Source organism: Wyeomyia smithii, chromosome 3 (assembly GCF_029784165.1).
Source record: "Wyeomyia smithii strain HCP4-BCI-WySm-NY-G18 chromosome 3, ASM2978416v1, whole genome shotgun sequence".
Classification (NCBI taxonomy): Eukaryota; Metazoa; Arthropoda; class Insecta; order Diptera; family Culicidae; genus Wyeomyia; species Wyeomyia smithii.
The window spans coordinates 252,836,276-252,859,478 of record NC_073696.1 but is presented as its reverse complement, the minus strand read 5'-3'; the positions used below and the strand labels follow the sequence as shown (position 1 = coordinate 252,859,478).

General features: G+C 41.6%; 4 protein-coding genes across 9 annotated transcripts in view; 2 read left to right on the top strand and 2 right to left on the bottom strand.

Moving 5' to 3' along the window:
- Window positions 1-1,891: 1,891 nt before the first annotated feature.
- LOC129731275 (something about silencing protein 10) lies at window positions 1,892-3,503 on the top strand. The gene has a single exon (XM_055691136.1). The coding sequence runs from the start codon at window positions 2,004-2,006 to the stop codon at window positions 3,393-3,395; it is 1,392 nt and encodes a 463-aa protein (XP_055547111.1). The 5' UTR covers window positions 1,892-2,003; the 3' UTR covers window positions 3,396-3,503.
- Window positions 3,401-6,629, bottom strand: LOC129731274 (squamous cell carcinoma antigen recognized by T-cells 3). The gene is made up of 5 exons (XM_055691135.1): window positions 6,495-6,629; window positions 6,221-6,429; window positions 5,820-6,158; window positions 3,827-5,761; window positions 3,401-3,766 (listed from the first exon to the last, which is right to left on the bottom strand). The coding sequence occupies exons 1-5, from the start codon at window positions 6,531-6,533 to the stop codon at window positions 3,622-3,624; spliced, it is 2,667 nt and encodes an 888-aa protein (XP_055547110.1). The 5' UTR covers window positions 6,534-6,629; the 3' UTR covers window positions 3,401-3,621.
- Window positions 6,630-14,332: 7,703 nt separating this feature from the next.
- LOC129727258 (RRP12-like protein) lies at window positions 14,333-19,288 on the top strand. The gene is made up of 8 exons (XM_055684896.1): window positions 14,333-14,916; window positions 14,973-17,161; window positions 17,228-17,387; window positions 17,527-17,799; window positions 17,856-18,148; window positions 18,210-18,361; window positions 18,420-18,951; window positions 19,015-19,288. Exons 1-8 carry the CDS (start codon window positions 14,437-14,439, stop codon window positions 19,136-19,138), a joined length of 4,203 nt encoding a protein of 1,400 aa, XP_055540871.1. The 5' UTR covers window positions 14,333-14,436; the 3' UTR covers window positions 19,139-19,288.
- LOC129727260 (transport and Golgi organization protein 2) overlaps window positions 19,155-23,203 on the bottom strand; it is a 129,549-nt gene continuing 125,500 nt past the window's right edge. For all 6 annotated transcript variants that reach the window (XM_055684900.1, XM_055684901.1, XM_055684902.1 and 3 more), the window contains exon 3: window positions 19,155-19,539. In XM_055684900.1, coding sequence (XP_055540875.1) covers window positions 19,323-19,539 — 217 coding nt within the window. In that variant the 3' untranslated portion in view covers window positions 19,155-19,322. The remainder of the gene's footprint in view (window positions 19,540-23,203) is intronic.

Below are 23,203 nucleotides of genomic sequence, written 5' to 3'. Positions count from 1 at the left end.
TTCGCCGAGCTCAATCAGCTGTTGGGAAGTTTGCCGAGATAAATTAAGTGTGTACGAAGTTTACAACTTTTTTCGTAAAAATGTTATATATCGAGATTGGCTCATATTACCTCGGGATGATAGTTGTTTTTTTATGTGAAATTTTCCAAGTAATATGGTGAAATTATCAAATTTAAAATAAAAATGGATGCATTTGCCGAAAATGTAAATTTAGTTTTAAATACAAAAATAATTTATCTGGCAACACTTACGGACAAATTTTTTTTTTCTGGATTCCTTGGTTTATTTTCTTCAAAAATCTATCAGTATTTTTCAGACATCTTACGTCTATGAATTGTAAGAAAAAGAAAAAAGAGATTTTGAACAACAAATGCGTGACTTTGCAATAAACAGGGGGGTTCCACAGAGCGGGGGATATTCCAATCGACACCAAATTTGGGATTTTTCCAAAGTGACAGTAGATGTATAATTCAAGGCTTCATAATACTCCTCTTTGTTGAAATGTGTGGATGTTAAATATTGTTCTTGATACCAGTATGCAGCAAACACGTGGTGCATATGCATTCAACGCATAGTTCGCTTGATTTGATACAGCTCTTAAGCAAAAAACATCAAAGATAGCCATTTTCACAACCACGAACTTTTATAAACGCAATCCAAGAGAGAGCACTGTGATTCATGGTGCAAAGAAAAAACATTAATTTACACATCTCCGATTAGGTGAGCACTGATTTCAGCTGCTCAGTTCTCGACGGAGTAAGAATTAAATTGCTCTGGGTGTTGTATGGTTTTCTTTGCTTTGCCTAAATAATGCAGTTGACATAGCTTGGCTACAAATAAACATTGATATTGATGCGTTTCACGTTGATGGTGTAGAGTAGGTTTAATGGTTGATTGCGAAAATGTTTCCTTCTTTCTTGCTCGCCTGCAAAAACTAAGCAAATACCAGCACAGCCGCCAACGCGAATATTAAAAAACAGATTACATTGCTTCATGGTTATCACAGTAGCTGGCAAAGCAAGAAATGACACTACACTCTTGTCCGCAGAGCAAATCCCCTTGATCGGCACAAATTGTTAATCAGACGTTACTCTGATCCTCCGTTCAAAAAGAGTATATACAAAATAGTGAACCAAGGATTAATGCAGCAAAACAGCGCAGTAGGACGTTGAGCATAAAACAGGATTCCCCAACGAACGAATGCGATATTTTCACCAGCTAACTTGATCACTCTAGCATATTATTCTATCAGGAGAAAATGATAAAAGAGTCGCTGTATTAGAAAGACTGAATAATTCTCTCAACTTTGAGCAAAATCTGTGATGGTCGTGTCCAAGTTTGTGCTTTTTCGTGGTCACTTCGTATGGAATGACCCATATGTTAAACTTTCGCAATAAGGCAATCCACGAGACAGTTGCGATCAGCTGATCTCAGTCTGTTTTCAACTTATGACAGCTTTATGTATGCTCGATCGGCGCAACTTGGATACAATCCGGATCCAAAAGCGTAAAGGACCTAAACACAATGAATACGTTGCAGCTGCGTTTGCGGAAATTTGACATTTAGCCCATACATTTTTGTCAAATTAACGTCAACGCAACGCAAACTTATCCATTGTGTTTGGGCCTTGAAAAACAAACCAGTGCCAATCTTAAATACAACAATAAAAAATCACTTTTGCTATTATTGCCGACATTAAAAGATCTCGGTTATGGTCGTATTTGAGTTTTGCCGCTTGAAAAACAGCAACAATAACAAACGTACAAGCAGTGAAGCGTGTGGATTGCCTTATTATTCGAAATATCGCACAGCCTTACAGTGTAGGACCGTAACGATACCGATTTTGACTTTTGACACTGCGTAACGCTGCCGATAAATCCACGAAAAGTGATATGTATTCGTATTGTTTATAAACAGAAGCACGTGTGTCTTGTGTTGTGTAGACTGTTGCAGTTTGTTTCTTTTAATTTCGTTTAGAAAGCTCTAAACTATTAATTGATAAAATGCCAGACAAAATAAGTATCTACGATGTAGGAGATCACTATGATCCTTCGGAATCAGAAGGCGAGTATGATGAGCGAGAAAAAAAGCTGCTGAAAAAAATACGCGACAAGAAGCGGGCTCAAAACACCGATGAAGAAGAGGAAGTTCTGGGTTTTGACGACGAGGAAGATGACGATGATGAACAGGTAGATGAAGAGGAAGATGAGGATGATGATTTTGATGAAATTCAAAAATTTGAACATGATAGCGATATCGAAGATAAAGAGGAAGACGATGATTTACCGGATCGGAAAGCGTGGGGATCGAAGGCCAGAAGTTTCTACGGTACCGATTATGTAGATCAGGATTACGATAGTTTAACCGCGCAGGAAGAAGAAAGAGCCCGCCTGGAGGAGATTGAGGCGAGAGAAATTCAACAGCGATTAGCAAAAGAGCTAAACGAAGCAGATTTCTCTCTTGATGTGTTTGTCACGGAACAAGAGCCGGAAACCCCCTCGGGCAAGACGTCAAAAAAGAAAAAGAAGGAAAGTATAGAAATAAAATTAAAAACCGACTTGTCCGACTTGAGCGATCGCCAGAAAAGAGAACTTTTCAGAAAGGAAGCTCCGGAGTTTGATGGACTGGTGGATGATTTTGAAAAGAATTTACAGGAGTGTCATGAAGTGCTTGAACCGGTTTTAGCCTACCTATCGGAACGGAATATCACTGATCATCCATTTGTGAGGCTTTTAAAAACTAGATACGATTTGAGTTTGAACTATTGCAGTAACATCAGCTTCTACCTACTGCTCAAAGCTAAAAAAGCAAAGATTCAAAATCACCCGGTAGTTAAACGAATGGTTCAAATGAAACAGCTATTGCTAGAACTGGAGCAAAAATATGATAACACAGTTAAATCGCAAGTGGAAACCATCCTGCAGCACATAGCTTCGGGCGAAGAGTTAACAATCGAAGATGCTGTTGAAGATCAACAAAAGGCGGAGCAGCCCAAAAAGAAGCTGTCTATGCTGAAATCGTTGGAAGAAAACGGATTCGGACAGGAATCAGACGGTTCCGAATCGGAGGAAAATGAAGATGAGCATCCACAAGCTGCGAAAAAAGTTCGTCTGGAGAGTACTTCCGAAGAGGACGAACAGGAGGCAGAAGAAGAGACCGAGCAAACTGGAGATACCAAACGGAAAATCACCTACCAGATGGCTAAAAACAAAGGTCTTACACCACACAAGAAGAAGGATGAGCGCAACATACGGGTCAAGAATCGCCGTAAGTTCCAGAAGGCATTGGTGCGACGAAAGGGAACCATTCGGCCGGTACGAACCGAAACCACTCGGTATGCTGGCGAGACCAGCGGTATTAAGGCTTACGTTAAGAGGAGCATCAAAATTAAGTAACACTCTTGTGGCAATTCATATTTTTTTATTTTCGTTACTTCTCAAGTAATTACTGTTCTTAGAAAAATATAATGGTATGAAACACGGAAAACATTTACTTAACGGTAATTATCGTTTTTGTAGAGATGAAAAAAAGGAAAGAAACTCCGTTATGGCTCGAAGACAGGAACATTGTGAAAAAAGAAAAAGAGAAAAAACATGAAACAAAAATGGTTATGTTCAGGAACTATTTCAGCAAAAGCTTCCGGAAATCCTCATTTGATTTCGGTTTGTTTCCATTGGAGCTGTTTCCTGGTTGAGAAACGGTCTGCGCTGCAGTTTTTCTCAAAAGTGATGTCGGAATCATACTAGATAACTTTTGTTTCACATCACTAGAAAATGAAACGATAATGTTAAGAGTAAATCAATTGAACAAATGAGCTTTATGTTACCCCTTGACAGCATGTCGCTTTCCTCCACCCAAGCTACTCCCGGTAGATGGAGCGGTTTCCTGTACACCACTTCCGGTCGGATTTCCCCTCGGTGGTGGAGCGGAGAGCGCAACCGAAAGCGTGAATCCACTCATCTCGTACTGGTCCATCTTGAGGACGGCATTTTTTGCGGCTGCTTCGCTTTCATACTCTACGTAGGCCAGTCCCTTAGACTTGCCGCTGCGATAGTACACAACGCGAACGTCCCGCAGTTTGCCATACGGTTCGAACAATTTTCGCACCTCTTCGTTGCCAGCTTCGAAGGGGAGCCCCTTGATGAAAAGCTTGTTGGGCTCGAAACGCTCGGAATATTTAAACTTGTGCTGCCGGTTTGTCTTGTCTCGAGCCAGGGAGGATATGAACACAGGGCGACCATCCAGTGGGCGACGGTCGAAGCTGAGCGCACGTTGTACGTCCTGTTCACTTTCGAACTCAACATACCCAAAACCACGACTTTTACCACTGGAACCTTGAACCAATTCAATAGATTTAAAGTGTAGCTCCGGAAAATTGGCACGAATCTGATCTTCGGTGGCATCGAAACTGAGATTGCTGAAAAACAGACGACGGCTATCGCTGGAAGTGTCAATTTCCTTGGCTGGTGGTTCCTCTAAACGAATTCTTTTCGTGTTTTCCTCCAAACTAGATTCAGATTTTTTAGGTGGCTCTGGACCTATCGGAATGTTAGGCTTTTTGAAATCAGCATCTGAGCTCTGGTCATTTAAAGGACGTTTCAGATTCGGTTTGGTTTTTGACGAACCTTCCTTCGGTTCTTGTTCTTTTTTCGGATCTGAACGACGGCCCTTCGGTGTTCGCTGCATATTAAGTGATTTATAATACGCTTGTACCGTGGCAGTGCAAATCTCCTGACAAGAAGCCAGCTGTTCTAATGATCCATAGCAACGTTCAAATCTCATCCAGGCAGCTGCTAGTGTCTCTGGATCATTGAGACCAACCGAACCGATGGCTTTCCGGTATAGTTTCCTAACCGGTTCCATACCCCGTTTTGCTTCCAACTCAGCATATTCAATCCAGAGTCCTGCTCGCGTAGAATTATCCGAACTTTCCATTACATTCTGCCAAAGATCGCGACCTTTCAGAGGGTTTCCAAGCTGACCATATTCCAGCCGTCCCCAGAACTGTAAAATCTTACACTCCGGATCTGCCAGTTCTCCCCAAGTCCTACCCAACTGATTCCAGGCCAATTCGAAATTAGATCGCAAAATATCTCTCTCTTTTTCCTCTTCATAATTGGCATGCCTGCGCAGGTAGGTTAAGTACTCCAGCCATACCTTAACAGCCGGTTCCGGAGCCTGAAACTCCACCGTCGCGACCTCCTCCATTATCTTAAGGATATCTTCTTTGGGACGCTTTTCCCGCTCAACAATTCGCATCTTTTCAACGTACAGCTCGGCGCTCCACGGACAGTTTCTTAACGCCCGATTAACCAAATCAAACGCGCTCTGGCTGAATACTGGGGAGGCAGAACTTTCCTCAAGGTCCGGAGGATATTTATCTAAATATCTCAAATAATCACACCACACAGACGGATCCAAACAGCAATCCGTTGCCGATCGCTCGTAGAGAACTTGCAGTTCATCATCTCCCAGCTGGGAACGACACTCACGTATATACTGCCGATAGAGTTCCGCGCGTTCCTGGTGACAGTGAGGCTCTAGCGCCAATAACTTATCCTCAAACGGTAACATCCTCTGAAGTAAATCTTTGGCCTGTTTGTATCGCCGCTCGAATTTCTCCGGGTTCAAGTCCTCCAGCACATCTTTATGCTTCTCGCAAAGCAGTTTGTACTCAATGTATGAATCCTCCATATTTTTCAAAGGAATTTTCAGCTCCTGCTCGAATATTCGCGCCAATCTGTTCAAACGCTCCGTAGATCTAGAATGAAAACAAATCAGCAAATAACTTTTATTTTATAGTTACCTTGAAGACCCACTCTTCAGTTTTCGTCAGATAATCCTCGCGATAAGCGCTCCAAATGGCACGACCCTTGGTGGTATGTAACCCGTACGTTGGAATTAACGTATCCCAGATGGATTCAGAAAGTTCAAGGTCCGCTAGTAGCGCCAGCTGCGCATACTGTTCCGCAACTTCGACGGAGAAATAGTCTCCCAACGCCCGCCGGTACAATTTATCCACTTCCCGCAACTGCTCGGGGCTGGACGCTATGGTCTGTTCGCAGCTCAACCAACGCAACCAAATCTCCGGTGATAGGGGATATACTGAGGCGAAAATCTCTGCACTTTGTCGGATTTTATCTAGGTCGGTCATTCGACTGTGGATGTGAGGATTTAGTAAAAAAGCATTGATATCAAGAAAAAGTATATAGGTACTTACTGAGCATTATCCAGTAGTTTTACATAGTTATCGTAATTGTACTTGTCCTCTTGAATTTTTCCCAGCAGTTCCAGATACTGCTTGATCTGGTTCGCTTCGTCATCATCGTCCTCCGTGTCGTCACTATCAGACGAGGAAGAACCAACGGTGGCGGCTTTCGATGGAATTTCATCTGCGTCGCCAGAACCGGAAGAGTCCATGGAATCATCCTAAACGTATACATAGACTAGGTTAAAATGAAAAATAAATGCATCGTAAACGATGGGCCACTTACGTTTCCATCATTATCGCTTTTCATTTCGGCATCAGACATATTTCAGTACTTTTTGTTAAGAGTTTCTCACGCAAAAAAAAGATGTTTGACCAACTGGCGGTAAGCAACGGACCGAACGACGCATTGCAAAAAAAAAACCTGTTTGACAGTTGTTTGTTTTGCAATTTTTTTCGGATTATTTTCTCCAGAAAAAAATGTAACGAGAGTAACGATACATAGCCTTTTTTATGTTTGACCTTGTATGCAACCGCCCGTTTGGCACATACGAATAGTCGTACACACTTAATCAAGAAAAGGTCGTTCGGTAATATTTTTTACCAGTGATGGAAACGAAATGAATATGATGCAATCGTTGTTTATTCTCCACATGTGCACTTCATGAAGTGTACAGACCGCGACTAAACTTGAATTCTCTCAACCCATAATGAAATGATGATATGATGCATAGGTTTCTGGGAGAAAACAAATACATGACTAGACTACATCAGCTCCTAGAAGCGATTCGCTCGTTGCGTTTGTCTCTCCATACGCCGATCGTTAGGGGAAGAAAGGATAGCAACAGGAGAATATCATGGGGAAGGGACTACTTCGGCAGCGGTTGAGTTGAGCGAGATAGGAGACATACAATGTCATTTTCTTTCTTTTTCTGACAAAAAATCATATTCATGAGTCAAATGAATAAGAATATAACAAGATCTGATTGCTCTGTGTAACAGAGACGAATAACTTTTTATACCGAATTGTGCACATTGAGAACCACGTGTTGTGGTGTACACGAAATATATCGTAAAGAGGAAAGCAAAAAGAGTGTGTCGCATGCTGACGACGATATCAGCGCATCTTAGGCTTGCTTTATAGGCGTTCATAATCGCTAGAGGTTATTTTTTTCGCTTTTTTCGCTGTTTTTTACAACAATAAATTGGCAAAGTGTAATTATACCTGGGGTGGCCTTTGCTGTAGCTAATAGTCGTTTCCACTCCACTCGGTCCATGGCTGCAGGTCGCTAGCTCTGCAGTCTGCCTATGGTCTGTAGGCCGTCTTCTACCTTTCCCGCTGTGCACCTCTCTGTCTCGTCCCTGACGGATTCGTTTCAAGAACCACATTTATCGGGCTGTCGTTCGATATCCTTACGACATGCCCAGCCCACTGCAACCTGCCAATTTTAGCGGTGTGGACGATAGATGGCTCCCCAAGCAGCTCCTGCAGTTCGTGGTTCATTCACCTTCTCCACGTTCCGTTCTCCATCTGCAGTCCACCGAAGATAGTACGCAACATTTTCCGCTCGAAGATCAATGACTCATGCCCGTAGAGGACTACCGGTCTGATCAGTGTCTTGTAGATGGTTAACTTGGTGCGGCGACGAATTCTACTCGATCGGAGCGTCCTCCAGAAACCAAAGTATGCATGATTTCCTGCCATATTGCACCGTTGAATTTCTCTGCTGGTATCGTTGTCGGCTCGTGAAGCCCTTCCTTTCATGTTCTTCGTCTTCAATGCTTTGATGACCATTTCAATCCGGTTGGCTTCGGCCTTGTCCGAGCTACAACGACGATATCTTCGACAAAGCCAAACAGCTGAACCGATTTTCGGAATATCGAGCCACTCATGTTAATCCCCGCTCTTCCAATGACACCTTCCAGGGCAATGTTAAACATTAGTCACGAGAGATCGTCACCTTGCCTTAAACCCTTCAGGTTTCGAAGGGACTCGAGGAGTACCCCCGATACTTGAAATACACACATTACTCGATCCATCATCGCTTTGACCAACCGCGTTGGTTTGTCCGGAAATACGTAGTCGTTCATAATTGACCATAGCTGGTCTCAATCGATTGTGTCGCGAGCCGATTTGAAATCGGTGAATAAGTGGTGTGTGGGCAAGAGGTTGTTAATCGATAACTTATCGTAAACGCTGATAACGATACTCGACGATAACGCTAACGTCTCCAAACATTAACGTCATGGCCATGGACGATAGCTACTGGACGGTATCGAATCAATAACGTCTGATAAACGAATTCGCAGGTTTTTTTCACTTTGGCTGCTGTCTTGGATAGCAACACAAACAAAGCTACATTTGGTCCAATAGCAACGGATCGGTTCGTTGCTATTGCATTGCCAAACTTATGAATTCGTTGCTACTCGAGAATTTTTCCTTCCTTGACTTGTTATTTTCCAAGAGTAAATAGCAACGCTCGGTGCGGTTATTGGTTATCAAGCCAACTTTAGCAACCGAAATATAGCCACTAGTGCACTTGTTCTGATAGCCGTTAGTGAGCTGATAACGTCAGGTAAATATCGTTATCGTCGATAACGTTAATGTTTGAAGACGCAATCGTCATCGTCGATAACGATAGCAGACGTTATCGGTATCGGCGATGACGATTATCGACGATAATCTATCGTATTAACAAGCTTGGTGGGCACTTTGTATTCGCGGCATTTCTGCATAACCTATCGAACCGCGAATATCTGATCATCAATCTGATCAAAAAATAAATGTTAGCTCCCATGCATGCGTGTTCCTTATGGGTTCTATAACAACTGTACAATTTTTCAGATCGATCGGTGGAACTATATTTTTGCGCCCGATTATTAAAGTTTCCATACAATTTTATATGGTAAAATCCACTTTTTCAAAATTCATTCTCAAGAGATGTCCAGTTGGCTCCTAAAAATATATCGATACATGAAATTTATAGGAAATTTTCCTGGGAAAAATTCTTTTGGAGACCGTAAGGCGCTACGATGCTTGTAGAAAAAGTTATTCACCCCAAACCGATTGAGTGTCTGACGAATGGCTCACCATTGATTTTTTCCAGCAACAATACTACAGCATGCTGCTTTTTTTGTTCACACAACATTTATTTGACACGGCACAAACAGTATGCTGCTATTGCAAACTTGCTTAAGAATCAGAAATAATTTCGCGTGGAATTAAGCTTGAAAATGTGATCCAGCTTGTCACCCTTTTTGTAGATAGGATACACAATATCTTCCATCCACTCCCCCGGTACACGTTCTTCCTCCCGAATCTTGACAATGACCCAGTGCCCGGCTCTAGCCAGTGTTTCTCCATTGTATTACAACAGCTCACTGGGAAGCTGGTTCACTTTGGAAGCTTCATTGTTTTCCAGCCGGCCAATCTCCTCCTCCACCATCAGGAAATCGGGGGCTGGAAATGTATTGTCTTCTGCTCGTGCATCAAGATCAGTTGCCATACGTTGCCATCGCCGTTCAGATGCTCATCGGGGTGCTGCTTTTACCTCTCGATCACCTCACACTCATCCGTAAGAAGGTTGCCGCCTAAGCTCCTGCACATATCGGCTTGCGGCACGTAGCCTTTACGGAAGCTGTTCAGCTTCTCGTAGAACTTGGTACAGCTCATCCTTCGCTACACGATTTCGGTCCTCTTGCTGGCGCTTCTTCCTTCGGAGCACTGTTGCCAACTGTACAGCTTTATCTGGAAATGTACAGATTTTCTCGGTTTTTTCGGTACAGATTCTGTACCGTACAGATTACAGATTTCGAGAAAAAGTACAGATTTTTTAAATGGTTACAAAAGAATAGACAAAACTTTTTGACCGACTCTGCAACGATACAATGAATGCGATCTTGCAATCCACGCACTTAGAACTTACTGCCAAATCTCAGTAATTTGCTGCCGAGAATGGCTCAGTTAAAAACGGCAGCTGTTACATTTTTTCGTAAACCTCGATTTAACCAAACTGAAATGTTGGCACAAAATATCCGAAATATCGGTAGTGTTGCTGAATTATGGGTTTCATTGTTTTTTGGCTAAATTTTCAGGAGATTCAACCGCAATGGCTCGGTAATATGCATTACCGAGCCCCATTCTTAAGTGTGCAAATGTTTTATTGACATTCGAGCTAGCAGTTTGCAATTGATATTAACTGAGTCAACGCAGTGACAGTTGTTTAGAGAAAAACAATTTACGTTGTAGCTGTTTTTTCAAAAATAAAGAAAATAAAAACTTTGGGCCAGTGGTACAGATATTTCCCGGAAATAGTACAGATGAAAAATATTTTCGCAGCTCCTAGTACAGATGAAAAAGTGGCAACACTGCTTCGGAGGCCTGAGTTTTGGCTGTTTCGTGCTTGTCGGTATCGTTCCACGTACGCTCTCGTACGGCGTTGCAGCATTCTTGCCTGTGCTGCGTTCTTCTCCTCGACTAAAGCCTGTAGTACACTCTTTGTCTAATGGTCAAATATTTGACCTTCTGACATAATGGTCAAATTTATTTGACATCATGGTTGTTGTTTGCCCGTGTTTGCCCCATGTTAAAATTGGAGAGTGACAAATAATTATCTTTGACCAAATTTTTATCTGTCAAAAAGTGACAAATATTTGACGCTCGGTCAAAGAGTGTACTACAGGCTTAACTGTTTTCATTCGCCGTCAAACCAGTCATTTCTATGATTCGGAGCCCTTATACCAAGTAGCGCTACAGCAGTGCTACCTATGGCGGATCGGACACTACTCCAGCTATCTTAAAGAGTAGCTATGCCAAGCTGCTCTTTCGTGGATAACGCTGTCTACAGCTGCTGCCCGTATTCCTGTACAACTCCGGCGTTCCGCAGTTGAACAGGATGTACGAGTCTTTAACATTTTTCGTAGCAATCTAGTTAATTTGGCTTGATTTTAGACGGTACCGGCAGGCGCATTCACAACCTACTTATTCTGCCACCGGTATTTTTTACAGGTGCGTTCGATATTTTTCTTCTTTCTTGCACATTTTTACAGTTTCTTTCGGCAAATTTTACAGGCTGCTATCACCGAAAAAGCTATGGAAATTACCGACTTCTCGGTTGGTGGTTCCACAAGTTGTTCGGTAGTTTTCGGAAACCCCGATTTTAAATCTTCATAACTACATTTTAAATTAAATGTATAGCTGTTGATGTGTTCAAAGCTGTAAATAATGATTTAATAATTCCAACTAAAGCATAGTTTACAGTTCCAAGCGAAGTGAAAAATTTGACAAGTGAAGAAAAGTAAATTTTCGCTTGCGTAAAACCCTGTTTGTAGAACACGCAGGTATTTCACCAGCCTGCAGTTTGAACTGTAAACTGTAAGTGAAGCGAAATTCACGAGTTTACACTCCGAGCGAAATGAAAATTGACTGTAACTGACAAAATAGAAACGCACGCAAGTTCGCTTGCTACTGCTTTTTTCACTAGCGTTTGCATGCGTGAAAAAAATAAACCCAAGTGAAAAAGATGAGATCCACAACCTTCGATTTCGCTGGGTCGAATTTGTTTACAGTTCCAAGCGAAGAGAAATTTTTGCAGGTTGCATTTTTCACTAGCGTGAAAAAATGAACATTTTGTATGAAATTTTCACTTCGCTTGGAACTCTAAATAGGGCTTAACATCTGGTTGCAATGAAACATCCAAGAAGTCCTTCCATTCTACGTGAACAGGTTTTTCGAAAGAAAAAAATTACAGTATATATATTTTTTGATGGACAAAATTATTATCTATAACTTTGCCGAAAGCACTATACCCTACACACCAAATTTTTATTGCTGCAAACCAGCAAAATTTTCTGATTTTTGGTGTGTATTTCCAGCAATCCATTCAGCAAAATAAAATTTGCTGATCATTCAGCAATGCTCAATTGCATAAAAGTGATACATCGTTTGCTGCATGTTCAGTGAAACAAATACAGCTTCCATGGTTAGCAATGACATGTTACTGTACATTCAGAAAAACGTAAATTAATTTGCTGGTTAACCAGTTATATCGTTTTCGTTTTCTCGGTGTAGCTACACTTTTTCCGTGCTATACTTTGCAGCTTCAAATAAAACATTTTCATTGTCATTGCATTGGTATGATTGGTATGCGTAATAATGGGATAGCTGTCAATTCGTTTTGTTTTGGTCATTATCGCATTCGTCATTTTGTCTCGTTTCCATTTCATATGTCCATCTCGCAAATGTGCTAAGAAAAAATTTACCTGACACTTTACCACGTGGAACGAAAACCAAAACAAACCAGTTTTGACACATACGTGTGAATGTGTTGGTAACTTCCTACAGTACACTCTGCTTTTTTCGGGTGTCGTCAGGGATAGAAAAAGTGTAGGGAGAGACAGAAAAAGGGTAGCCCGAAAAGTCAAATAAAACATTTTCGGTGTCAAAAGTGTCGTTGAGTGCAGCTACACCGCGAAAACGAAAACGACATTACGCTTAGGCACTAATTTTTACCCATCCGCCGGATCATAGCCAAATTACTGTTGAATTAGAGATGTATGTTTATCATATCAACTTTTAAGTTCATCTAACCCAACAGTAACTTAGCTATGGCTCCATTTCAGCTGTCAGAAACTTAGCTATGATCTCATATCGGCTTCACAGCGATTTGGCGCGATTCACTAACGAGAGCTTAACGTGAAAGTTTTTGACATATCAATGCTGATTTCCAGCAAACATTCATTTACTGCTTTGTGTTCAGCAAATAGTTTTGCTGTAGTTTCGTGAATCAATATTCTTTCAGCACCATGAAGAGAAATTTTGGTGTGTATGCTGCTCAGAAGTCTTTACTTTTATTGTTAGTTATGTCGTTTTCGTTTTCGCGGTGTACTACACTTTTTCCGTGCAAAATTTAGAGGGGGGTCCGTCACTACCATTTTTGTTTTCAATGATGTCAAAATGTATTTTTTTAATGAAGTACATAGTAGCAAAAAATAGCAGAAAACTAAAATAGGTAAGCTTTTTGATTAATCAATTTGATAGTCATATTTCCGCATCATAATTTATTGCGTTTTAGTAACTACTTTACATAACCAATATGTAGGCGAAGATAAAGCTCATCACTACAGAAGACCATTTTACGAGACGTTTCTGAACTCAATTCATGAATGAAATTTTGACAGAAGACTCGGAACCGCTGACGTAAAGCAAGTAAAAGCAACATCAATGTCAGCAGGATCCGTGACGTGAAAGCTAGCCAAACAATGCACAAGGAATTTTTTTTTCTCTTATAATAATTACGGAAAGTGAACCACATAACATGGTGATTTGGCTTCATTGATTAATAGTGGAGATCTATAATCTCCCATCTAGAATGAAGAGACAACAAGTAAACGGAATAGAAAAAAATCGAGAAAAATGAAAAGTCCTTTTGAAATGTTTCTAGAGATTCAACAATTTTTTATTTTCGAATGCATTTAGAATCCCCCCGCGAGATTTGTCACTTCAATGTCAAATATGACTTTGACTTCAGATTTGACGGATTGCGGTCCGATAACTGCAAAGTTGTTGCAGTTATCTGGCTTGCAGTTAAAAAGCGTTGCAGTTAAAAGACTTGCAGTTATCGAACGGCGACTGTACTTTGCAGCTTCAAATAGAACATTTTCAGTGTCATTGCAATGGTATGCGTAATAATGGGATAGCTGTCAATTCGTTTTGTTTTGGTCATAATCGCATTCGTCATTTTGTCTCGTTTCCATTTCATATGTCCATCTCGCAAATGTGCTGAGAGAAAATTTACCTGACACTTTACCACGTGGAACGAAAACCAAAACAAACCAGTTTTGACCCATACGTGTGAATGTGTTGGTAACTTCCTACAGCACACTATGCTTTTTTCGGGTGTCATCAGTGACAGAAAAAGTGTAGGGAGAGACAGAAAAAGGGTAGTCCGAAAAATCAAATAAAACATTTTCGGTGTCAAAAGTGTTATTTGAGTGTTATTTGAGTGTAGTACACCGCGAAAACGAAAACGACATTAGTCTTTATTTCAGTGTGGATACTGAGCGTTACGAACGTTACGCATTATTTGACAGCTACCAGTTTGTGTTTCACTCCGGTTTCGATTCCGATCTTTAGCGAGCACGTTTGTTGTTGTTTCCTATGCGGTGTGTTCATTTTTCTGTTTTAGCAGTAAAAAATTTTGAAAATTTTATAAAAATAAGTATCAAACATGGGTAAATTTCGTTCCAAACTGAAGAAAAAGGTTGGTGGAAAACGGTGGGCCCGAGGACAGGCTTCAAACTCGAATCCTGAAACGAACAAGCATCGTGCCAAAGCGAAGAGTCGCTTTTTTCAAGCGAACCTCAGTCTTGCTCCGACTAGTAGTGGACAACAAGATCCTTCAGCAGCCAGTCAGCTAACCTTAGAAGCGGTGCTGAAGCACGATGCCGTGCAGTCGTACAGTGGCCAGCGAGAGGGAGGTCCTACGATAAACGACCTGGCGGCCAGTATGAAGTCGTTTAGTATGAACGATGGCTTCGAGGGGGATGGCATGACTGAATCGCAACTTGGGACGTTCAAGACGTTCCAAACGTTCGCCTCGAATTGGAGCGCCTGCAGTAACATGAGTTTTAAGAAGCTACTTAATAATTTTCGTGCTGATTCACAGCTGCAGAAGGATATGCTGGCGATTTTGGCTGCCTTGACTGAGGTGAGCATTCTCTGTGCAGTAAAATTATTGAGGTTTGAAATTTAAAACTTTTTCAGGTCATTAAAGAGAATGGGGGCACTCAAAGTAGTACGGAATACTTTCTGGCCCTGATGGAAACAATTGAGGCAACCAAAGAGGAAAAGGATACTGTTGCTGCCGTCTCGCTACTTGCAATGGGTATTAAATCCGTTCCAGAAGCAGTGCTTCGAAAAAAGTTTTCTGAATGTGGACAAATTTTACTAAGCTTGCTTGAACGTTATGCTGACTCCGAGAATCAAAGTATTGTCCGGTCCATTGTTGGTTGCTTGTCGGTTGTTCTGCGAGCTCAAGAGTACTCTCAGTGGAAACATTCATCGACTTTGAAATTTTTCGATGCTATCCTAGCTTTTGTAATCCACACCAAGCCCAAAATACGGAAGGCAGCACAGCACGCTGTGGTGGCCATTATTCATGGGAGCTGCTTTATGCTTCCTCCAAAAGTCGAGCCCAAAGATGAAGCGGATGAAATGGAAGAAGAGCGAATGCAAGATACACCAAAACCGCTAGTTAAGTGGCACCCTATAAGTGGCCGCGTGGCTAAATTTTGCGTGGGACAATTCAAACCTGAAAATGTGGGAAATCATCAAACGATTGTTCTGCACACATTGGGTCTGCTGCACAACGCTTTACCTGGATTTGCTAAGGATGATATAAAACTGGTAGCTGAAAGCTTACTATCGATTATGACGGCCACAAATGTTCTGATCCGAACGAACTGCTTTCAAACGTTCCATTCGCTGTTTTCTTCTAAAACCGAAAATTTACCTCCAGTGCTGGCAGGAAAATTGATAGCCGCGCTGTATGATTACAGACCGGATAGATCGGATTCCAAGCAGATCATCGCTTGGTTAACGGTACTAAAGGAAGGCCATCTGTTTTTGGCAAAATATAGTTTGACTATGTGCAGTAGCGCATTGCCAAGATTTGTGGATGTTTGCACTCGTGATTTTTGGTCGTCGGATAAAATGGAAGTGGTTTCAGCTGCGTCCAACTCGCTGAAGGATATTCTTTACGAATGCGTTCAAGCCTGCTGCGAGGAAGATGAGGTGGAAAAACATCGCGTCCCGATAGAGCGAATCCTGAAATCTATAACCGACGTTCTCAGTTCGGCCCCGTTTGGACATGCTTCTAATCAGGTGTTAATTATTTTAGCCATCGCTTTCGACATCACAGGGCGTCATTTTGGTGAAAAACTTGCACCCGCACTGAAATCATTAGCCAATAGATATGATCCTAAGTCTTCCAGTCGAATTCAGATTGAACATGCAGTTTTGCAAGCGATCGGTTCAATGGACACTGGGCTGGTTTTAGAATGTATTCCTTTGGCAGATGAAGCGGGTAAAATTGATTTGGATAAAACATGGCTGCTGCCGTTGCTTCGCGAGGGCCTCAATCAGTCTCGGTTGGAAATATTTAATAGCGTTATTCTCAAATTAGCCTACCAATGTTATGTGCTTTGGAATAAGTTTAAACAATCCGATAATAAACAACAAGCGCACATCTTCGAGCTGCTCTGCTGCCAACTGTGGGGTCTCTTCCCAGGTTTTTGTCGCCGTCCGAAGGATGTTCAAAATTTCCGGCTTATCGCTAAAACACTTGGAACCGTGCTGAACGAAAATCCTGACATGCGATCTCCAATATTGGATGGGTTGAAGGAGCTGATCTCCGGGTTGGAATCGGACACGGACAAGGCGGAAGTGGGCAAATATGCGAAAAATTTTCTACCCCGGCTGTTTAATATTTACACAACCAAACCGAAGGGCAGTTATGAGAACGAAATCCGCCAGGCGGCGTTCGAAGCTATCAAAGCGTACTTGACTATCACTCCCAAGCAAGTTCTAGATGAAATGCATTCGGTGGCGCTGGATCAACTAACCGCCAAAGCTCCGGGAACCTTCATCTACGACATGCTGTTCGATGTGGTGGAACAGCTGTCACTGTATCAGACGGCCGATAAGTTGGATGACATCTATCAGCGCTACATAACGGTTATCCTGCGCCGGGACAAAACACAGGACACGGTTGCCAAAACGAACGCGAACGTCCGTCGACAGATGAAGAAAGCGTTCAAGTTGTTGCGCGAAATTTTGGCCTCACCAAACGTCGGCTGTGTGGAGTTTGTCGAATCCAAGCGGGGCAATCTGGAGAAGCTGCTGCTTGGTACGCTGCACTCGACGTTCGATGGCATTCAAGCTCCAAGATTGGCGTAAGTTATTTTGCAATACCTGCAGTCATTTTTAAATGATTTCATATTAACCTCTTACATTTGTAGTTGCCTTAAGTTGCTCATCGAAAAGAATCCGGAGTTGAAGATAGGCAGTAAAATCATCATTCGAACGGTGTCGGAAGCAGTGGCAGTCTACAGCGTGGAAGCCGTTAAGCAAGAAAGCCTGGCCAATGATATAATTGAGATGATTGGGAACATGTACAATGTAGGTATCACTTATTCTAGTCTCCCAGATGGTTTTGGACGCTGAATTACATGTAAATTAATCTCATGAACTTTTTTCAAATGGAGCTTTGGCCTGTCACGATGAGTATTGAGATATTGATAAAAAGTTTTCATTTTAGAACGAGGGTAAAATGACCGAGTTCGAGAACATCATCATAGCCGGTCTCGCCGGGGATACAACTCTGATAACCAACACGATCTGGGTGCTGAAAAATGTGCTGCAAACCTTTACCGGCTCTCTGACAGTGGATTCGCTAAAGTTTATGCTGGAGCAGGTTCTGACCATTCTGATTTGCCACAACCGAACCGAGGTGGATGCCGCTTTGAACTTCCTTCTTCTCTACATCAAAATTCTACCTATTCCGATGGTGACCAACTATTTGCCGATAATCGTAAGTAACAAATTCAGTTGTTAATTTTGAAGTTAGTTAAAGAAAAATAATTATAGATGAAATCACTTTCATCGATGGTTCCGGACACGAAACGACACTGTCGGCTGCTGGTTGGCTACACTCTGAAGCGGCTCTGCAAACGCTTCGGAGCGGAGGAAATCGTCAAGCTGGTACCCGGCAACGACGAAGTCACACATAAGCGATTGAAGAAGATTCGCAAGGAGTTGGCTCGAGCTAAGCGGAACAAGCTAGAGGAACAGAAAAAACAACAGCGTGGAGGAAGCGCAGGGGATGACGATGAAGACGATGAGGATGATTTGGCGGGTCCACTAGAGAAAAAGAGCTTGACGTACGTTTGGTCATACTAAGTAACCTAAAAGATAACCTGATTTTTTTTTTTAATTTCACAGAATCGACGACATTTTGGCGGATTCGGATTCCGACTCAGACTCCGGATTAGAAGACGAGCGAAAGGCTAGGAAGAAGCTGGCTACCTACATTAAGGAATCTCCGGAAAATATTGTTGATTTGGCTGATTTAGATGCTATCAGCAAAATAACCAGTAAGTAATTTCCGTTCTGAATCAATTTTGCAATACTGTTATATCTTGAATTATTTAGCATCCCAACCGATGGATCAATCGGAGCCAAGCAGTTCGAAAGTCCATAAGAAACGAGAAACCAATCGAGGATTCGCCACGGCACCCGATGGCCGATTGATCATCGAAGATATCGAGGACTATTCCGACTCGGACGAGGATCCCGACGAGAATGTCGGCTACAGTGATAAAGCAAAGAAGCGAGTGTACGACCAGGAGGACAGTGACAGCGGAGAGGACGGCGGCACGACTGAGGAAGCCGATGGACCATCATCGCGCAAGCGAAAGGCAATGGAAGCGATGAGTGTACGGTCGGGCATGAGCGGTGGCACTAATCGGTATGTGGCTGGTGGAAAGGGTATTCACCGACCGGTGGCGGCTTCGGTGAAATCCGGCCAGAGTGGCAAAACAGGTAAATCGAGTAAAAGTACCAAGACGTACGGTACGACCGGTGCCGAGTACAAGTCCAAGAAGGCACAAGGCGACATGCTGAAGAAGGGCAAGCACGAACCCTACGCGTACGTCCCCCTCAGCCGAAATTCACTTAACAGAAGGTAACAATTTCCTGTTCTTGTTTGTTTTCCATTAATTTTCTATCGTGTCTCGTAATATTATAGGAAGCGAGCCAAAAATGCAGGCCAGTTCAAGAGTATTGTGAAGGGAGCTCTAAAAGGAGCCCGCAAAGGGGCAGCGGCTGGGGCTAAAAATCGATTATTAAAGGCAGGAACAAAGCGAAAATAAAGCACTTTTCGTCACGTAAGTTTATTCAATTTATTTCTCTTAAATTGAGCGCACACACCCGGAAAAGTGCGATAGAGGTATAGAGGAGTATCACGCAAACTGTGTAATGTAAATATATTAAAAAAAAAACAGTTAACTTGAAAATCTTAACAGATCATTCTGATCATTGTTCCGAAAGTCGTTATCAAAACTGTCGTTCGATGTGTGTTCGTTCCCATTCCCCATCCGGGTTTGTGGAGGACATTGTTTCCTCGATAAATTCCATGCGATTGTTGTGATCTATTAGGATAATAGTTCGTGTTCGGCTGCCATAGCCCGACTCCGGGAAGTACACGTTGATACTGGAGAGCTTCTCTGCGAAGTTGATCATACGACGAGATAGCTCGGGATCGGGAAAGAATCTGCGAAAGAAAATTGAAAATTTTATTTTGATGTTTGTGTTTCCTTATTTTCGATGTTATAATCTATTTCGGAAGTATACATGGTACCATGACTCGAATGCGACTTTTTATCCGTTGTATTAATCAATAAATATTGATTCTGTGCAAATTCAGAAAAAGGGTCGCAATTTTAATAAGTGTTTGAATGTCATTTTTGAATTGACTTTGCACGGATGTTAGTATGGGTTTAAGATTTTATTTTGTGCTATTAGTTTTTTTTTAAATCATGACTCATTTTTAAAAAAAGGTAGGTATGTGAAAGTAGTAATGGAGATTACAAGTATTTTTAGGACCAGAACAGTTTGTTTGATTAATGTGTTCTTCGACAAAGTTGTTGATAATAATTTTATCTTTCCAAAAAATACCTATACACCACCACAGTAGTGTGTTATCAGTATTTTTTATTTTGAATGACGACTAATTTTCGAAAAAGATTAAAGTAAAAGTGGTATTTTGGATTACAAACACTGTTGAAGCCAGAACGGTTTGTTTGATCAGGTGACATCTTCGACAACGTTGTTGATAATAATTCTGTCTTATAAAAAAAAATATAAAAGTGACCCTCACAAGTTCCTATCTCACGCCTTCGCGAGTCATATGGTTAGAAAAGCATGGGACTCTAAACAGTGCTGTCACGATGGTCCTCCGACGAAACAGAGGGTTATTGCAGGCCTTACAAACCAGCCGTGAAAATCATCAGTTCATGTACTGACAATGTAAATGACCCGAAGACGGTCTTATGATTGGAATCATGGAACTCCCTTATTTTTTGGGATAAACCCGCATTCGTTCCGATTAATCAAGGGTCCGCATGCTCGACATTGTAGCGCTGCAGGAGGTATGCTGGAAGGTAGTATAGGTACATGAAAAGGTTACACAATCTACCAGAGCAGCGGCTACATACACGAGCTGGGCACAGCTTTTATTGTGATGGGCAAAATGCGCGTGATTGAATGGTGACCAATCGACAACAGAATGTGCAAGTTGAGAATTGAAGGCCGTGTCTTCAACGTTAGTTGCCTAAAACATGACGTCAAAATTGTCTTCGGAGATCTTAACGTTCAGGTTGGTTAGGAGGAGGAATTTCGACCGGTGTTTGGGAAGTTCAGCGCACACCGGCTCACTAACAACAACGACCTTCGACTCATTGATTTCTCTGTCTCTAAGAACATGACCAAACGTGTTCCCAAGTAACAATTCAAGTCGTATTGCATTCTTTTAGCGGTTTTCATGACCAATTTCGCAAAATTGCTGTTAAAACTAAAAATACTATCAGAACCTCCTGATAACCGCTATAAGTTTGCTTTACAGCCAGGTGGCCCACCCTTGCCAAGCTTATTGAATCAATTATAAGAATGGCAATAAAACTACTTTAAGACTACATGGAAAGAGTACCGCATACTATAAGCAGCTGGCATTACCTCTTTAAGAGCGCAATAAGTTTGGTTGCATTATTGCGCTCTGCTACTTGCCACAATAAGTCCAAATCAACTTTTCATTGCTTGACAGCAACCGTAATAAGTTGATTTGTGGTGCCGTTCCTGCACACACACCAGAATATCACGCCACTTTTTTCAATAAGGAAATCTCTCGTCGCGGGAGAAATGTTTCACCTGTGTTGGTTATCATCGTACAATCGATTATTTTTGATGGTGATATTGTAGAAGGATAAGGAATAAGGAGGGGTTTTTGGTAGGTTTTGTAGCTCTCAAGCATATGCGCATGAAATTTTGTCGTGCATTTTGACATCATAGGCGCTTAAAATTTATGCGCCATCAAAATAGTACAGGCTTACAAAAATGATCTCATTGTTAAAAAAAATGAATTGGATTGTTTCAGCTCAGTTTTTCAGGAAAAAAATCTAGCCGTGTTCTTCAATACAGAGATAGATCAAAATCAACTTTGGATATTCAATTTATTTGTTAGTCAGACGACGATTCGATTTTCGTTTCAAGGTTATAAAAAGTTTCAAAAATATCAATATGGCGCGGTTGGTAATTAGTTGGCATTAATCGTAGCCGCAATAAGCCTAGTTCAATGATATATATGTTGTAAGGTGCGGCAAAGGTTGGATGCCTGTATTATTAGAGAAAAATATGGTAAATCCCTGGGACCTAGACAACTTTATTTTTATGAAAAATCTCACATCACACCGACGATAATGAGGAATCAACAAACTTCGATATAAATAGAAAGGTGCACGAAAAATGTAACGATACATACTTAGTTTAATTGAATATTGAATATATTTCGAAATATATCAATAGTGTCTTGCCCCTACCTTATTGTTAAGGACGCATAATTTAACGACATAGGAAATTATTTTCAACCAAAACAAGACAAACTGGCGATAAAATTTGAAAAAAAAACTACCGAAAAGTACTAAGTTTGCTGTGTTACTTTATTAGAACTTGTGGAGTTCTACGTCATCAATGTTTACAAATGCGCTGCAAGATGCTCTAAAGCATTTTACACACATCTTACGGAGACTGCGACAGAATTCTTCATCACACTAAACCAACTCAGCCGCTTTTGTCTCACCTGTATGTATATCATTGCCTGCATATATTTGTTTACAAGTTTGACAGGTTAAAACTGGGCATTTGAATGACCGCAATAAAACTGGTTTCTATGTTGTATGACAGCAAGCTGGAGAGGTTTTATGGGGCAATAGATAGTAATAATAAAACCAATAATAAAGCAAAATCGCATTGACTCTTGCCGGTTTTATTGGAAGTTTTATTAGAGTTTTATTGACAGCTATCAGTGTTCATTACGACTTGCTATTTTTGGCAACGGGTTTAACCGCCATAAAACCGTTGGTAATATTCATTGTTATGATAAAACCGTTAGAGAACCAAGTAGCTATAGAATTGTTACTTGGGTTACCTACTTCCAACATACCGTACCATATCTATACTCCTGAAGGTCACCACAACAGACCAAATTGCAAATTTATCACATCTCGGAAATTATCGATGTCCGCATTAATCGTGGCGCAAACGTCGATTCTGACCACTCTCTCCAGATGGTCAAAACGCGCCGAAGACTTTCGGTTGTCAACAACATCCGTTACCGTCGCCTGCCACGGTAGGATTCGGTGCGACCTAAACTCTCCAAAGTCGTCACGGAGTACGTGCAAAGCCTTGAGGCAGCGTTGCCGGATGAGGAAGAATCCCTTCTAGAGGTCTGCTGGAGTAATGTAAAAACAGACATGACAAAAGCAGACAAAAAGCGCCGTCTGTAAGAGCTGGAGAGAGAGAGGAAATGGCGCCACTGTATCGTTGTCAGGAAAAACGTCAATTATACAAGAAACTGAACGCATTCCAAGCTAGCTTTGTGCCGTGAGCCGAAATGTGTCGAGATAAGAATGGAGGAATTTTGACGGATGAACGTGAGATGATCGACAGATGGAAGCAGCACTACAACGAACACCTGAATTGCGCAGAGGCAGAGGATCAAGACAGGAAAGCAGCATAAGGAACGATTTCGCCAGCACATCGAATGAGGGAGACATACCGCTCCTTTTTTTTTTTTTTTAAACTCTAATATTTATTTAGGCCCAACCGCAAAGCATAACGGGGCCGAATATCTTTTGGAGTAGGGAAAAGCCAGCTTGAGTAGA

Coding starts and splice junctions, on each gene's coding strand:
- LOC129731275 (XM_055691136.1), top strand. CDS start 2,004: ATGCCAGACAAAATAAGTATCTACGATGTAGGAGATCACTATGATCCT.
- LOC129731274 (XM_055691135.1), bottom strand. CDS start 6,533: ATGTCTGATGCCGAAATGAAAAGCGATAATGATGGAAAC. Junction 6,159..6,220: donor AAACTACTGGATAATGCTCA/GTAAGTACCTAT, acceptor TCACATCCACAG/TCGAATGACCGACCTAGATA. Junction 3,767..3,826: donor AAGCGACATGCTGTCAAGGG/GTAACATAAAGC, acceptor TTCATTTTCTAG/TGATGTGAAACAAAAGTTAT.
- LOC129727258 (XM_055684896.1), top strand. CDS start 14,437: ATGGGTAAATTTCGTTCCAAACTGAAGAAAAAGGTTGGTGGAAAACGG. Junction 14,917..14,972: donor TTTTGGCTGCCTTGACTGAG/GTGAGCATTCTC, acceptor AAACTTTTTCAG/GTCATTAAAGAGAATGGGGG. Junction 17,800..17,855: donor CCAACTATTTGCCGATAATC/GTAAGTAACAAA, acceptor AAATAATTATAG/ATGAAATCACTTTCATCGAT.